At 37.9% G+C, this 18620-nt stretch overlaps 1 protein-coding gene across 1 annotated transcript in view; it reads left to right on the plus strand.

Annotated features, from left to right (window-relative positions):
- Positions 1 to 15697, plus strand: part of ST6GALNAC3 (ST6 N-acetylgalactosaminide alpha-2,6-sialyltransferase 3) — a 188204-nt gene extending 172507 nt beyond the window's left edge. Inside the window, exons 5-6 of the mRNA XM_030953567.1 lie at positions 5114 to 5221; positions 7427 to 15697. Coding sequence (XP_030809427.1) covers positions 5114 to 5221; positions 7427 to 7613 — 295 coding nt within the window. The 3' untranslated portion in view covers positions 7614 to 15697. The remainder of the gene's footprint in view (positions 1 to 5113; positions 5222 to 7426) is intronic.
- The last annotated feature ends 2923 nt before the right edge of the window (positions 15698 to 18620 follow it).

Genomic DNA, 18620 nt, shown 5'->3' on the forward strand with positions numbered 1-18620 from the left:
AGAAATGGATAGTGGCTCACCAGTATCTGCTGGCAGATAAATTTCCTGTATTTTTAGTTGTAAGGAAATATACCATGATTCAGCAATGCAAAAACCCAGAGAAACCCAGGGAGAAAAAGAGGTGATAGTCTTCAACAAGGGAGTGCAGAGGGGACTTGTACCTTCTACCCTCCTTCCCAAGGACCTGTCACAGATGAGGCTGACACAGGGCTTGTGACAGAGTGCCAGGCAAAACCAGAGTGCCCTGACCCCTCTCAGAGGATTCATGGTCTCTTGATGCACCACAGATACAAAGAAGTACCAGAGACAATTCTACCTGAGCATTGCCTAAGTTAATTCTGACATATTTTTGAAAATTTCTGTTTATTTTGAATCATTTTAACAAGCCCTTTTGTTGGAAGGCCATCTCACATTATAAAGCCTCTACTCTGTGTATTATAGGTCTCTTATTTGGACCAATACTCTTATTTATACTTATTTATTAATCAAGAGGCCTGACAAGCTGCTGCAAATAAAGCTGCTGCTGATTCAGCTGATTCAGTAGTTTGGTGGGAGACTCATCTGAGGATTAGATTCTATAAACAGCCTTTATGAAAGGATATATTTTTTGTCAATTAATTGGCCTGGAGAAATTTGTCATTTCAATCTGTCACTGTTGAATTTTGCTTTACTGCAATATTTTGAAATTAAGTCAAAAAGGAAAAGTGTCTATCTAATGCTTTTGGCAAGCTCTGTTAATTAATAGCTTTTTGAAGTACTAAATTTCCTTGGTTTTATCTTAATTAACACTCTTAATTGACCTTCTGTGATCTCTAGTTTCTCCCAAAAGAATTAAAAAATAGACTTCTAAGTTCTTTTCTGCAATCAGATTGACATGCAATTGCTTGTGTAGACATCTTCTCTGCCTTCACAAACGTTTTTTTCATTTTATTTTTTACCACTGAAGTCCCCACTGGAAATTACAGTCCATTGAACCATAGAACTAAAATTGATTGTGCACATAAAAAATCCTGGAACAACTGAATGAAGAAAAGAACTTCCTGGAATTCTGTGCTAAAATCAGAACTCAAGTGACAACAAAACTTGTACTCAATTTGAACTCACCTGCCCTGGATCACCAAGAAAATTTTTTATGTTCTTCCATTTACCCCCAGTGACAGGAAGAATGAGTTTTTCCTTCATTTAGCCTACATCAAAGCATGGTTATAGATGTCAAACAAGATGAATTTCAGTTGCCAACATTTTAGGGTGCATTCTCTATTCCATCTTCTTTATGTCAATTTCTTATTCTTTTTTTGAAGTGGTGGAAAGTTAAAGCTGAAGAGCCCTGTCTAATTGCTTTTATTTTAAATTAAATTTTAATTAAAGCTTTATGTGTCATATATTACAACTCTAGCAATCCTAAAAGTGCATTTTGCTATTTTCTTCTGAAAAATAGAATGCAAGTCTCTTTGTAACATGTTGTGAGAAACTTTAGTCAGTTCATTCTGCTGGGGTTTATGGAAGGCATTACTAAAAATGCAAATTATATGTTTTGAGACTTGAAACTTTCAAGTAACTATTAATCTTGGAGCTTACTTTTATATTCTGAGATTAAATAATGACATTTTAAGCACTTAAACCTTCACTAAGAGCAAGATAAGCAAGCATATACTTCGTTTCAAGCATTTTAACGAAGTTGATTCCACTGGTCTTTTCATGTCTTTAATGTTAAGCATATGCCTATGTACTTTTCTGAAATGGTGGATGGTATTTAGCGCAATGAATTACAACCTATAACTATCATTTCTTTAAGACCACTAATAAAGTAGGAAGTATGCAAAATAAGGTTTCATTTTTAAGGTAAACAAAGTAACTTTTTGTGAGCATTGCCTTTTTATTGCTGCATGCAGCTGTAAATCATGTCTTGAAAGCAAAGCCATCTTTTTAAAAGTGTATTTTGAAAAACAGTGCATTATTTTCTCCTGAGCTGTTGAGACAATTTCCTGTCCAGATCTGGTACCCCATTAATTTTATACTATGAAAAAAAGTCTCTCTGAGCCATAGGAAACAATTTTGGGACTGTTGCACATACGTATATCACCATAGATCTGCCTGCTGTAGTTCTGCAGATGATGTTTAACAAACTCCTGTTTACTCTATTTTGGGATTAATGTCCTCCTTCCCCCAGACTTGTGTGGTTACACAGCCTTATGCTACACATAAATGGAGGATTTTTTTATTTCCTATGCGTAAAAGTTGAAATTTGAGTGCAATTACAGTAACAAGAGGAACTCTTTTTCTAATGAGTCTCAAAACCCCCTGACCAAGAAACGTGTAAAACTCTCCTGTAGAGAGGGAAATTGAGTGCACAGTGTTAGCATAATAGCAAGGGCTGAGACATTGCTTTGCACTAGAGTTTTATGGGATGATATTTTAAAAGGTATTCGGAGATTTATGGCCTTTTAGGGACAGCTGAAATTGTTTTCGCATTTCTAATATTGCTTTCATTAGAATTTTGAAAGCATGTTTATGGTATCAGATTGAATTCTAAGGTGTTACCAAATCACCCAGAATCTCCACTGCTCAAGTATATTCCCTCATATCCCTGTGTATCTTCAGAGGAAAAAATGGGATGAATATAAGTGCTTTGGTTTAAAGTATATAATCTGTATTCTGTCATGTACTTCATCTCCCAGGGAAGGTACCTGGGAACTCACTCGGCTGTTTTTATTTATCCTGCCAGTGTAGTATATAGATGAGAGGACTAAGGTCCAATGGTGTTAAAACAAGACATGAAATATTGATTAATTCTTTTTTAAAATTCCTTTTTCCTCCTGAGTATAGCAAATTTCAGATGCTGCTGTCAATATAGTGCTCTCCAATAAACCTCCATTATCGGAAGGGTCCTGATCTTCATCGTGTTCTTATAAATGGTTATTATGATTCTAAAATGCTTTGAAAGCTCAAGGCCAGTGTTTTCCTGGTGCAAGAGCAGAAAGCAAGTTAGAAGCAATGCAGCCTTTTATCATGGCAGAGTGTTATTCTGAAATAACATGAATTGGATTGGGAATTCTCCCTGCTAGACAGTAGCAGAACATTCTGGTTGAAGAGATGAAGATCCTGATGGGGCAGATAAACAGCTGTACACTTTCGTGGCTATAAAGGTGTCCAGAAAAGCAGCACAATTACAGTTGGTTTCCACCTAATGAAACCTGGGTGTTTGACACCCTGCCTTTAGTTTCCACTTGTCATTCTTCAGTTTAAGTTAGCCCTTTATTTACTATTTCCAGTATGATCTTTACAAGAACAGCTAAACAGATACTTAGCTGTTTCCCCAAGGGAAAGGATATTTCAGGAAAGTCCACACCAGCTCAACCATGAAGGAGGACAGACATGGGCAAGGAAGAGAATATTTAACTACTTTCAGTGTTCTTGGACTCAGCTCTGGGAATTGAGGCAATAGTTTTTCACTAAAAAAACCAAAGGTTTATTTAAACTGGAGTGTACTGGAGTTTCTTTAGGAACATAAAGCTCTTGGAGCTTTTCTAATATCCATAATAAAAAGTATTACACAGGGAAGGAATTGGAATCTCAGACCTTTACATGGCAGGTAATTGTCATGATCAAGGTTGTACAGCTACTTTTCCACCCATTGTCTTAAGTAGTATTTGGTTCAGCTTGAGCAAGGAAGTAACACAATCTGTGCCAAAACCACTGATTGGTGTATTGATGCAGGAGGAGGGAGGCAGGAGACTGGAGTACATTCTTGCTCTGAACCAGGAAAAAACAGCTGAGGCTGGTTCTTCTGTCTCACAGGGAGGTTGGGGCTTGTAGGCTGGATAAATTGCTATAGGGTTTTTTTTTTTTTCCACATGAAAATTTTTTTCATACCCCAGGATGAAAATGTTTTCAGAAGATTTTGTTGGTGGCAATAACTGATTTGCACATAGGCTTACTTGGGAGTTCTTTTACAGCAAAACTGAATTGTGTGCAAACATTAGGCTGCTTTAACTTAGGATGGAGAACAGACTGCTCCCTGCCACACCCAAAAGCTAAGAGCTTACAGGTGTGGCAGAAAGCTCATATATCCCTTTCTCTCACTTACACCCAGCTCTATTAAGGTGCTCTATTAAGATGGTTTTGTGAGTTTTGTGATATCTTTCTTTGGAAATGGGGCATTTTTAAATAATTTAAAGATAATTATTTTCACTGATTTCAGTAAAAGTGAAAGCAATACATGCACAAAGCTGGACTTCAGCCAGTTCATAAGTAGTAAGGGCTGAGTGTGCTCTCGCTACTGGTGAGGTTTGAAAGCAGTGAGTCTTGCATGCCCAGATTATCTGGGTAACCCCATTGACTCCCAGTCCCCCATTGGTAACATTTGTATGAGCAGAGCCAACAGGATTTGGTTTGTGGCTTGCAATGCATGTGTTTGCTCAAACAACCAGTCTGTGAGCCAAATCCTTACACATGTAATTTTTCTCACTGGTGCAGCTTATACTTCTGGGCTGATTGAATATATCTAGTCATTTGGGCAAAGACTGTCAGTCTGGGCACTATGCTCTTGTGGTTTTCTCTCTGCTGCGGTAGCTCAAAGAATGATAACACAAAATTAGGTAAAGGGATATGCACAGAATTTTGGTTTTCAGAACCTTCTGTTAGATGGTTTTGTACCAAAATATCCTTGGAAGTTTCATTACTGTGTGAATTTTCAGGTTGAGGGTAGCCCACTGTAGATTAAGATTTTGCTTGCAGAAGAAAACAGTCCCTACTCATGTGAGCCCAACACAAATTCCAACAGTACTTTGTATTTTGGTAAACTTTATCTCATTTTATAAACTCCACTAATTGCTATCTTTCAGATGTGAAAATAAATAATTTTCTATTTTACTGGAGATGCATTATTTGACTTCAGATATTTAACGTGTTTTTTTCCCTGTGGACAATAGCTGCAGGCCCCAAGCTGAGAAGAATGAGAGCATATCTATAAATAATTCAAAGTAATTGTATGGTTTTGACAGATTGTCAAGCTGCTTAATGCCTTTTGTCCCAGGCAATAGATTTTATTTCTTTGATAAAGTGTTGATAATTTCTCATTGCAATTTGTTTTGTGTATGTTGTATTTTTACAGAGTCCAGTCAGGTTCATATCTCAGCACGGGTTGGTTCACCTTAATTTTGGCTATGGATGCCTGCTATGGAATTCACGTCTATGGGATGATAAATGACACCTACTGCAAGTAAGATCATAGAAAATTATTTTCATGCATCTACAATTCTGATGTCTTGTCAAAATTTCACAATTGATTTTAATATCATAAATCCAAAAAATGGATCAGGCAGTCACTTCCCAGTCTTTTGCATTGATGTGACACTATTGTCAGCATATTCACTCCTGATATGGCATGTGCTGTTGATAAAATAAAAACATTTACAAAATCTAATATCAGATGTCATAAGGAGCTATTTTTAATCAAAAATCTTTTGCAGTTTCTGAATTAGCTGGAAACAAAGTATGCTCATATTCTTTTGATAAAATATACTTGCTTCCGTTGCTAAAACAAATCTATAGAGGAAAAAAGCTAATACATTGTTTTCTGAATACCAAATACACCTGGAAGTGAAATAAAATGATTAGCCCAGGATAGTTACCTGAAATTACATTTCACTACCATTGAGCAGCCTACTTGAACTTTCTTGGTTATATATGGCTTGCTTTGAGTAGTAGAGGGTTCTAATTAGATAATAAAACAAGTCCTGTGAGCTTTATCGCCATAAACTGACATAAATTCTGACCAACTACTGTTGGTGACCTTACAGTGATAGTGGATTAATCCTGTGGTCAGAAGTATAACTCTAAACACAATTTTTACAAGTCCAAGTTAAATACTTTAATCTACTGTGTATGGTAGAAAAATATAAAAGGAAACTATTCCTCATTCATTCAGAAAAGCAGGAAATGAACAATGTATGGTACTAGTACATACACATCTATTTTTCTGTACCTAAGCTGGCCCGAGTCTTGCATGTAACCAGGCCAGTGCATCACGAGCTCCTAAAGTCAAGCCTTTGTGCAGATTCTCACTCCACATTCTTTGTCACTCCAGTGTGAGACTCATTGCTGGCAGAACCTAAAAAATGTCACAAACAACAGAATTTGAGTCACAGCTGTTTAATTAGGATATCTTAACATTAGAAGCTGACTTTTTAGAACTTGCAGATCTCACTGATTGAGTCATCCAGATGGAATGAACAGAATGAACATATGTTGTTCTTTGTTTATGAAAACACACAGTAGGCACCCTGGGATGAGAGGTGACAGGACTAAGGTTGTCCTCAGGGAGCTCAGCCAAGCTGGCATTGTATAGCCCTGATGTAAAACCAGTCAACAGCATGATAGCACTGTTGGCAGCAGAGAAGGATGTCCCCTTTAAGCTGTGATTCTGACTAGATTACCCACTTAAATTGGATGTTACTCTTATAACTGCCCTGTTCAGCCAGTTCAAGAACCAGTTTCAACAGCTAGGATATCCAGTGAGAAGACTTTGCTTGGGGAGGGAGCCTTGTGGGCTGAGTTATCACAGGTTAAACAAAATGTGCAGTGCTCATAGCAGCCAGCCCTTCAGCTTCTCACTGACTGGTAAGATCTGTGTATGCTGAGAGATACACTGAGCTTCTTCTGCCTTAGGAAAACTCCTAGAAGTTGTGATGTAATGAAAGCCCTTACATTTTAGCAAAGGAGTTCAAGTGCTGACACATGGACAGGATTTCAGATCATTCATAGAATTGTTTAGGTTGGGAAGGACCTTTAAAATCATGGAGTTCAGTCGTTAACCCAGCACTGCCAAGTCTGCACTAAACTGTCCCAAGTGCCACATTTGCACGTTTTTTAAATACATCCAGGGCTGGTGAGTCAAGCACTTCCCTGGGCAGCCTGTTCCAGTGCTTGACAACGTTTTTGGTGAAGAAATTTTTCCAAATATCCAGTTTGAACCTCCAGTGGTGCAATTTGAAGCAATTTCCTCATGTCCTGTCACTTGTTCCTTGGGAGAAGAGACCAACCCTCTCCTCATTACAACTTCCCTTCAAGCAGCTGTAAAGAGTAAGGTCCCTCCAGAGCTTCCTTTTCTCCAGGATGAAGACTCCCAGCTCCCTCAGTCATTCCTCATGAGAGTTGTGCTTCAGACCCTTCACTGGCTCTATTGTCCTTCTCTGCACTCACTCCAGCGCCTCAGTGTGTGTTTTGTAGTGAGAGACACAAAACTGAACACGGGATTTGAGGTGTGGCCTCAGCAATGCTGAGAACAGGGCACAGTCACTGCCCTGCTCCTGCTGGCCACACTATTGCTGATCCAAGCCAGGATGCTTGTATCTTGTATTCAGGTGTATTATAGATTTATGTTTTTCTTGAGGACAGTACTGAAGTATATCTTTCTTCTCCCTAGGTCAGAAGGCTTTCGCAAAGTTCCCTACCACTATTACGAGCCAGGAAGAGACGAGTGTGAGGAATACTTTCTCCATGAAAATGCTCCATATGGAGGCCACAGGTTTATCACAGAAAAGAAAGTATTTGCTAAGTGGGCCAAGAAGCACACAATAATATTTACACATCCCAACTGGACGGTGTCTTGATACTGGTTTACTTAACTCTCTCTTAACAGCATATTACAAAAATGTCTCAGTTTACAATAGTTTTGCTTACATCTGGCTGGCCTTTCTCAGCCTAGGTAACACTAAACTAAAAACCAGAAGACAAAGAGGGTGTGGTTCAGCTGTTAAGCAAAATTAATCATCTGTGGAAGGCAGACACATTGTTTGTTATTTCTTAGGGTTTTAATCCACACTATGCACTTTATACTTTAACTGGATTTTACTTCAAGGCAGGAGCAGTTAAAGACAGATGAGATTTCCTGTATATACAGGTGCACACAGAGAGCATGGTGGTCCTTTGGAAATTGTCCATCATCTCAGATATTTAAAATTATTATTTGTAGCTCATTTGCTGTACTAAAGCACTAGTTCCATTTGTGGTATCAGTAGAAATTTTCAACAAGAGAAATGTGAGGAAAAATACAGACCTCCAAGGTCCAGGAGTGAGTAAATAAAAAAAAACCAACACCTGAATATATTGATACACAGTATATTGTGAGCACTTGCATATATGGTAAAATTAGAGATGAGCTAAGCATGGTTCTTGAACTGTACTCAACTCTTGAATGAGAAGATATTACCTACTCAAGACTCCTGATTAATTCATAACTTCTGATATGCAGCTTCCTTCCACCTTGGTCAGTCTGCACCATCTGGGACTGTGTATTTTGTGCTTTTTGAAGCTGTTGTCCCACACTTCAGCTCCAGCAGAATGGCATTTGGCAAAGATTGTGTTTTGTAGCCCATGATGAACCTTTGGCTGTTGTACCAAGCCTGCTGTCAGTACCCAAGCTGGTGAGTGTAAAGTTGTCTCATTAATATCTCCATTTACTCCAGTTGTGCGTTTGACTTGCTCCAACATCCAAATAACAGTATTTTGACAGTATTTCCCATGCAGCCATCATAATTTATTTTACATCTCCAGTTTCTCCATCTTTAAAAACAAGGATAGTGTCTATCTACCTCACGAGAGAGTTGTGAGGACTAATTTAATTTAATTTAAAGCACTTTCCTGATGCAGAATGCTCCAGATCATTTATTCTTAACACAAAAACAATGGTACCTGTCATTTATTCTTGTCTGTTGGGTATTTGAAGAAAGTGACAACGTGTCTGGCTCTGATGGCAAATTGTTCTGTGCATCCGCTTTCCTACTGAGGATAATTTGTAATACTGAGTTCTATCAGCTTGCATTGCTTCAGATGATGTTGAAAGAACTCCCCATCTCACGGTATTATCTGCACATTAAAAGGCAGTTCAAGAATCTTAAAATATACTCATCTCTAGTTTAAGTATCTATTTCTAAGCTTACTGTCATGGAAAGTTTTCAACTGCAGCAGACTCATTTGTATGATGACCATAATTCAAATACACATGTGAGTTTTATTTAAACTGTACTTAAACTAATGCTTTAATTTTAGAAGGTGTCCTATGAATATTTTAACATCGAGAATGTCAGATTCAACACTGTAATAGCCAATACTTTGAACACTTGAAGGAATTATGTGTGGAACATGTCACACAGGGTTTACTCACACTACTTAAACATTAACCAACAGGAAACTTTGTATGCTTTTGTAAATCAAGAAAAGGGGAAAGTAAAAAACTATTTTTACATGTAAGTATTTGTATACTGACTATTTCCTATTGTATATTTGTATATATAAATCTATATTTTATATGTTCATTGCATATATATTCTCTCATCAACTGCTCCAACTCATAGGATGGGAGGAAATCAGTATTCCTCCTCCCGATCATTGGTTTCTTGTTCCTGTTGGTAGGTGATTCCAGGGTATCATCTGTGTTGCTCCTTCTATTTTCTACCATAAATGCAGCTTTCTGATTTTATTTTTTTATATAGCTCAGCCTTCACTGCTTTGTTTAGTACTCTAAGTATTCATTCTGGTTGTCAGACAAAGGCTGGGGCCGTGCTTATGATCCTGGATAAACATCTGTATTCAAACATGGGCTTTGTCCCAGATTTCTGGCATGACTTTATGTCTCACCTTCCTGTTTAGAAAAGAAGAACAATAGTATTTTCCTACTCCCTTTCTTGACTTTCTTGAGATGTTGAGATGAGTATTCCCATTTTCAACTTATTTGTATAACACTTTGAAGAAAAGGTGTCCTAAGTGTCTGAAGCTCACAGGCAATGCTGTGACATACAAGTAATTAAAAGTGGCTGTTTCTTGTTCCTGGAGTTTAAATCAGTTTTATGCTGATACAACATGGGATGAAATCAAAAGGGGAAAAAGGGTCATGGTTGGAAGAGGAGCTGTAGTAGAAAAACCAGATTTATCACCATGCATCTGTTCAGTTCACATAGGTGTCTGGATATATGGAAAGGTAATAAAAAATTGTAAGGCAGGATTTGAAAAATTCAGGACATACAGAATTAGGGAGAATGTTCCACACAGATTTTACAGGGCAGCCTGGGAAACCCGGTCATTCCCTTGAGGGAAGAACATCAGCCAATTGAACTTGTATTTAGAAGGTTTCTGAGTTAATAGAAAACTGCTATGAAAGTGCTGCACATGGAATTTGTTTGGACTGGACAGACTTCCATGGAAATGTCCTCATGAAGCAGAGTGTTTGTCCCTCTGAGTGTTTCTCCCCAGTGAGCATAAGGATTCTGCCTGAGTTTGTTCACCTGGTTTCTAAGCTTGAGAAAGTTTTTAAGATGATTAATACTTGCCAATTCACCATAAACGTGTTGTAAAATATGTGCTTCGTTCTGAAGCTCTTTGAAGAATGCTTGCATGCTGCATGAAACATTATCACAAAGAATAGCTAAGGAAAATACAGCTCTGAGAAGATCTAAATGTACACAAAATTGAGAACACAATTAGAGTTTGGGTGTCACAGAGCAATGTAAAGGTGTTACTCTCTGCCTGGATTTGCACTTAGTGCAGATCCACATTAGAAACATTGCAGCAGGCTTCATTCATACTATAAAAAAATGAACATCAGTTCCCTTATCTAAATGAGCCTGTCTTTGGCATAAGTTAAATGCATATTTACATGAATTTTATTATATGAGTAAGTAACTGTGACCACTGTGTTAAAGATGATTCTACAAAGAAATTACTTGGTTTAAACCTGTTAAAAACCAGCTGTGGTACTAAAGAAAGAATGTCAGTACTTGGATGTGTGTAAGGAATCTTGGTGGTTCACCTTCTGAGAGCAGTTAAGAAATCAGCTGAGAATCACTTATTAATTCTTTAAGATAAAACTACTACAGTTTACCTGAATGTAATCATATCCTAATTGCTTATTCATTCAAGCAGTCCTCTTTTAATCAACTACTCATGAGTATAAAACAAGCAGGGAGTTTACCTGAGGATTTCAAAATGCATTTTCATGTTGCTGCTAAGAGAGGAATGCTCAAAAATAGTTTGGCCTCCTTTTTTTTGCCATCAGTGAGCTGAGTAGTCATCAAAAGTTTGTTCTAAAAGGTAGGGGGGATTTAAATACACTTTTTTTAAAAAGAGGGGAAGGCATAGAAAAGGCATAAATGGCTTGGTTTTAATAAACATTTAAATGTAAATATACTTTATGTTTTATGTTGCATTACCTTCTGACTTTTTGTTTTCAAAGTAGAAAGTTTTAAATAGGAGCAGAACATTTCATTAAAAAATATCTTTTTGACTGGCTAATTACTATGCATAGATAATTGACTGAATAAAATAGTGTTGCTTTTTCTTTCCAAACTGACATAACAGGCATCATCCCAACCTTTTCATCCCTATTAGATGTCCAGATCACATCCTTCTGCTTATACCAAGGCCTCTTCTCAGAAAGAAAAAAATTAGTTTATATATCCAGCCAAATTCCCTTTCCATCTGGGCTGGGAGGCTCCATCTGCAGACTGCTCCTATCAGTTACATCAGTAAATGGGGAGGACTTATGGAGAGCTCTACTTAGGAGCAGATGGTGTTCCAACTTCTAAAAAATGCCCCTAAAGTGCTTTAGGCAAGGAGTACCCATTGATCTCTCTTGGAAATACTTTACTAAAGTGTTCTCTTTCTTCAAATGCCTTTAGCTCCTGTGTAGAATAATTGTCCTACTCTCTCGAGTAGGAATTATCAGCAGTGGGAAAGCCATGCCCTTTACAGGAAAAAATGGAGGCAAATTCTGTGTTGTTAAATATTTGCACATAAACACTACCAGGGATGAAGAAGTCAGCCTGAAAGAAGTTATCTGAACACTCACTGATTTAGAAATCTCTGAGGACTCTCTTCAAAACTAATGGAAGAGGCTTTGGCAAGTTCATGAATACAGCACATACCCCAGTAAAATCCTTGCCCTGCTGGGTGCCAAGGTACCAGTGTTTTGTCTGGGAAGTACCAAAGCACAAAATGCTTTGCAGAATTGATAAAGAGAAGCTCATCCAACTCTTGGAGGGCTGATGCTCATGGTCTTCCATTATTCACCTGCTAATGGGCTGGACTGAAGTAGCACTCCACACAGAGATAGCTGGCAGCAGAGCACAGATGCTCCACCAGAAGACATGACCAGGTAAGTAAGAATTAAGTAATCCCTTGTGAATTATACCTGGATGATGCTCTTAGTGAGCAGAAAATCAGAAACATGTTACATATTGATGCTTAGAATTTGCTGTCATTTTTTCTGCATGTATGTCAGAAATAGTTGTGCTGAAGTGAGCCTGGGGTGTGTTCGTGATGAACCTTAGAGTACCCACAAGAGTGAACCTTGGTGCTCACACAGCAGCTGTCTGTGGGCATTGTGATGTACTGTGAGCAACAGTCATATATTTACTGAAAAAAAGTCCTGTTTTTCCTGACTATATTTAGTTCCTTTGGGGAGGAAACATTTCATTTTCAACAGATGTGTTTCATTCTGTTCCTTCTTTCCTGAGAGGATGCACAGGAATGAAACTTAACCATAAAAGAGTGAAGCCAGCCACCAGATTGATTTATATTTTTCTGGCTATTGCTGTGATGTGTATAGCTAAAGTCATAGGGAAGGGGGAAGCTTTTTGTAAACCTTGTCTAGCATAATCTGCAGAAGATTGTGTGTCTGTTCTGGATTAGAGTCTCCTAGGCAAACCCTCTAAAAGGGGCTGAAGGAGAAAGAAAAGGTCTCTCTCCATGGAAAGACAGGACTTCTGTGGAAGCCATACTAACACGTGTGGCTGCTCCCCCAGCTTTTGTAGGTCCCCACCCAGCTGCAGCTTTGGGCTCTTTCCAGCCCCAGTGGAGAAGAATTCTCCATCTGACCTAGGCAGCCTGTGATCTGCCCAAAGCCTGCCCATCCTCCCCTTCTGTGGAGCAGCCAAGTGCTGGATGTGCCCTGGGGCTGCAGGGACACAGCAGGGACACACTCCCCAGGCAGCAGCGGGATTTGCTTGGGGCACAGTCTCACCTCAGGTGCTGAACTCTGTTTCCTGGAATAAGATAGGAAAGATATCACTGGTTCTGTTATTGTTTGTGTTATAAACTCACAAAGAGTTACTGTTCCATGGGTGTCTTAAACAGCTGATTTCATGTCTTTTTTTGCATTGCTTGCTGCTATTTCTGGGAATTCCTCAAAATATGTAGCTGTCAACATCTGCCACTGCTGTTCTAATTTACTGGAAAGAGACTGTAAACTTGAACTAATGCATGTTCTTACCATGTATTATGCATGATAGCATGTTACACATTTTATTCTCCTCTATAATAAATAATGTAAGTTTTGTGTAAACTTAGTTCAAATAGCAGAAGTAGTACTTTTTCTCATATCATGTGTTGCTCAGAGCACTTTGCTGGAGCTCTGTAAATGCCATTAGCAGCTGGCAGCAAATAAATCATTGAAACCAGGAAATAATTACTAAATTTGACATTTTTCACTGAAATATCAGAAATAGTTCAGCTTGCTTTAGTGAACCTACTCTGGCACTCACAATCACAATTCTGTGTTCTGTTCTAAGGAAGTCTCACATCCCAAGTGTAACTTGGGAATTACTTTTTTGACACAGATGTTGTTAAGAGGTTAGGAGGGCAGTGATCCTAAAGGGTTTTTTTATTTACAGGAGTATCTTTTTAATGGGAATTGAACATGTAGAAGATTGGCTAAGGTGCCTGCAGAGTTTTTAATAATTTTGCTACTGAAAATAATATTTCTGAAGATGGTTGAAGGAAAATCAAATTGTGTGCTCACTGCTCTTTTGGCTGATCACCTGCACCCCCTCATACACAGACACTGCAAACACATTGAGTGTCTGCAAACACAGTGGGTGTCTGTAGGGAAGGTCCCTTTTTTGTCAGGTAGGGGCAAGTAAGAACAACCAAGACTAATCTACATGGTAAATACAGCTTATAGTACTTGTTGATGTTTGTTCTGTATATTTCCAAACCCTATGTCTGTGTTAGCAAAGAATTAGCTTAGCTGGATGGGATCTGTAGCCTGAAACTGTTGGTGCTAAGGACCTGATCTCCACACTTATCTTTAGTTTAATCCCAGGGGCTGGATGCCACTAGTGATTGGAGCACATCCTTTGCTTCCATCCAGAAGGAATCTGGTGCACATGCTCAGGAACTTTCCATCATGCAAACTAAAGCTCATTAAGTGAGGCCACTGTACTGCACTGTCCCACAGGAAAGTGGAATTCCTGCTAGACCATCTTATAACTCAGGCTTTGCAAGGGTATTTTTTTCCATGGGTATTTTTCTTTCAAATTTGAGATCTGATTCCTCCTGCCAGACCATGGGAATCAAGGGCTCCTGATTCTTCCTAAATTTACCATCCAAATGTGCTCCATAAATCAGGAGTGTGATATAGGACAAAGTGATCCAATATGGGTACAGCATGGTAAGTGCTTTGTTTGATGAGGAGTTAATGTGATTCTGCTCGTGGATGTAATTTTATCCTGAACATGCTGGGTGCTTGCTAATGCATGTATTGTTTTTATATACTGCAAGACACATAAAAATTCCCTTAATCATTTTCCCAGGGTAATTTTGTTCTTGTGGCCTTCCAGTTGTATCTGTATATGTGTGCATATATGCATTTATATACAGTGTGCAAGCATTCTTCTGTTCTTACAAAGTTGCTACTATATGCTGCTAACATAAACTTTTTTAGGTGGTTCATGTTACACAATGTGTTACTTGTATTCTTTGGTTGCCTTTTGTAATGCTGACAAGTGTATTGATAGCAGATACCATTGTAGACTAAGAAAAACTTTCATACCGTTTATACTTAACTTTGTATGTTTTGCCGTGTGTTTTTTGCTATATGTTACTTCGTTTTTGCTCCCATTTGGAGAATGTGCTTCTGTGTATTTGCAAAATTGTGCCTGGATTATTTTAAAACGTAAATAAATGTATACAATTTTCCAATTGTCTGCCATAATTTATGCATGATTCTGTGCAAAACACTTTTATTCTTGTTTATGTATACGCCACTATAATAATATCTGTCAGTTCACTGAACCCAAGGAAACAAAGATCTTTTTTCTCTAAGTGTCGGAATAAATAATATATAATATATATATTATATAGGTATTTATAAAATCATTATAAATATAAATCAGCTATACACACTTTAAAGACATTTTAAGGCATCTGCCCTATGAATATTCAGTAATGCTGGGTAAACTCAGCCACAAAACCTACACTTGCAATAACTCATGATTGTATTTCTGTATGTTAAAACATATTGCAGGCACAAATTCAGGTTCTGGAAAAGGTCCACTGGGTCCTGGTCATAAAGGGCACGTCCTTGCCAGAGCGTCAATGTCTTGGGGTGAAGCCACTGGAACCTCAGGAGTGGACACTGAGCACATGCTTGAGAGCTGTGTAAGTTAGAACGTGGGGGAGAGATCATATTTCAGTAAAAGGTGCAACCCTCTGCTTGCTTATAGGAGTGTGAAAGGGACCTACATAACTTTTGTTCCCCAGTGGACCCCATGGTGCTAAGGAAGGAAAGGAACTAGAACTCATTCAGCCTCTGGTCTCTAGCTTTGCTATTTTCCTGTTCCCAGCTAAGAACATGATTAACAAGCAACAGCTTTGATCTGTAAATCTTAACTTGGTTTGTATGTGCTGAAGTAAACATATGTAGAGTAGCTGGGTTTGTGAAAGGACTGGAGATTCTGGGTTTATCTGTCAGCACTGGCATATGTAATGCAGCAGCTGTTAGCACCTAATTTTGGGCCAGATTCTGGTATATACCACTTAGAACTGGGCTATATTTCGTCAGCTACCAGGAAATGAAAAAAGTATTTCTGTGATAAGGATAAGACTAAATAAAGGGAAGAAATGCTTTTCACATGCTCAGTTTTGAGGGTCCTTCAAGTCTGATATGCTGCCAAGGGGCTTGTTAAGAATTTGTGTGTTACTTTTTCAGGCATACTCTCTGCATTAACCGTAATGTTCACTTCAGAACTATTACAGTGTGAGCTCTGAATGCATATTAGTAGGATGATGTAATATGGATTCATTTCATACTTTTTTCCATGCAGGATGGTTGGATATATTACTCTTGAAGTTCATCCAGACATGATAGTAGTGACATGGAATGTGAATGTGAGTTTACTGTTTGTCATAGGAGCAGATAATCAAGTCAAAAAATAGTTTAATTGTTGAATTAGCCCTCTTAGAGCTTTCAAAACCACATAGAACGGCCAGCTAAATTCCTGAAGCTTTTGCTCCTGTGGCTTTACATTTGGATCTTATTTTATTAGTTTACACCAGATTGCCCAGTAATACTTTGTCAACAGTCTCAGTGATATTTTCTTTTTATTATCGATTTCTTCCATAATGACTGAGTCTTCTGTGAACCTTTGTGTTTTCCTCTAAATTACTGATAAAATTGTGAACTAGTGTATGCCCAGAAAGCTATCCCAGCAGAATACCTATTCTATGATCATTCCCCATTTAAATTGCCATTTTGAAATGTCAGTTAACCAGTTTTCCATTCCTTTAATGTGAGACGTGTCAATTTTGTATTATCATGTTTTCTTAACTCAAATGTCATGCATACCACATCAAATGTCATATAGAATCCAAGTGTATCAACAGTGTTGTCTTTCACTTGTACTCACAATTGGAAAAAAAGCCAGCAAATGTGTTTGACAGTATCTGTTTTCCATATTGCACTCAGATTGGCATTTAGCATATTTCCCCTCTTTAATTAGTTAGTAATTGAGTCCCTTGTCAGCCATTCCATTACTTTACTCCAGATCAATTTTAGACTGACAGGACTGTAATTATCTAGGTCATTAAGTTTATCCTTCTTAAATATTAACACAACATACGTTTTCTTTGAGCTTTCTGGAACCTTCCCAATTGTTCCAAGACTCAGCAAAAAGCAGTAATAATAATTCTGGAGATTCTGCAGTCAGCTCTTGAAAAATTCGTGGATACAAGTTACTTGAAGTTTCCTACACAAGTGTTTCTTATTTTTCTTACTTTAGTAGCTTCCATTTAATTTTTTCCTTTTTTTTTTCTCGTTGTTGCCTGGTAGTTTATCATCTTCATAGAGTATCATCAATTGTCTGTCTTTTCCTTAAATACTGAACACAAATATTGAACACTTCTTTCTTGTCTTCATTACTCTTAACAAATCTTCCACTTCAGTCTGATAAAGAATGGTACCATTGTCAGGATTCCTAATTATTTTGAAAAATATTGTCCTTAATTCTCTGGACATAAATTTCTCCTTACAACTTGGCTACACTTACTGGAGGAATTAGTTCTTAGTTCTACTTTATATTCAGTGTTATTAACCTTCTTTTTTCATTTAATTGATTTACAATTAAGTAGAGGTTTTCATTAACCCTTTGATCTAGGTAATTTTTGAACACATACAACCTTCTTTCGTAATTTTTCAGCTAATAAACATTTGCATTTACCAATTATTGAACTGTTTTCTCTCTGAGCTGATTCTCCTTTTCCATAATTTTCAGGTTGATAAAAAGACTGCACCATCCATATAACTCTGGGCTTTATTCTCTTTCTGCCCAGAAAAGTTATCATCATAACCACTAATATTAATTTACTTCTCTGACCAAATGCCTCTGATATTTTTTCATTATTTCTGAGATGCTGTCTGACACAAAATCCTCATTCTTGGAGAGTTGTCCATTTTGGCTTAAGAAACATTCATATAGAATGTTCAGTAATTCAGCAGAGGTACTGGCATCATGAAACTTCAGGCAGATGTTGGGCAGGCTGCAGTCTCAGATGATTATGCAGCCTTTTTGCTCCTGCACATTACAGAAGGTGCAAAGGCATCCAGTCTTCCTGCTGTCTTCTATGATTTGGTGATTTGCAGACAGCAGCTACTATCCCATCTAGTGTTTTATCTGTTAGAGTATTGATCCATTGCATTCACATCATTTGCTTCTGAGCTGCCAGTGTCCTGAAAACAGACTGTGGCTCTTTTACTGTGAAGTGCCACTCTTCTTCTCCCTCTCTCTACTTGATCTTTCCAAAAATAGGTTATAACCATTGATTTTAATGTTTCAGTTAAGCAGTTCTTCCCATGTAATTTCAATAATACCTGCTACACTGAATTTATAAATATGTAATTTTAATTACTTTCACTTTTTTACCCAGACTATCTGGTATTGTTTTATAGAAAAACTACTGGTTTTGCATTCTTCATGAATTTTGCTTTTGTCATCTTAATTTCATCCTGAAAGACTAGGTTTTTTGGTTGGATTGGGGGTTTTTTTAAATCAATTCCTCTTTTAGTACTTATTTTTAGCCTCTTTCCTAGCAGGCTGTTTGCCTTTCTACAGAACAGGAGACCACCTAAATGGTGCCATCTTTTCACCTGCATCAAAAGACAGATGCACCATCTTCAGAATCTTTTTTTCCTGTCTTACTTCATTCACCAGCCAAGGATAATATCCTGGAGTATCGCACAGACATTCTTCTTCCTAAGCAATGTCTGGGGTTCTCTGGCCTTGTCTGAGATCTGTGAGACAATCCCTATGCAGCAGAGCCACTGATGCATACAGTCTTTCCAGTCATCT

The sequence above is a fragment of the Camarhynchus parvulus genome, chromosome 8 (genome assembly GCF_901933205.1).
Source record: "Camarhynchus parvulus chromosome 8, STF_HiC, whole genome shotgun sequence".
NCBI lineage: Eukaryota > Metazoa > Chordata > Aves > Passeriformes > Thraupidae > Camarhynchus > Camarhynchus parvulus.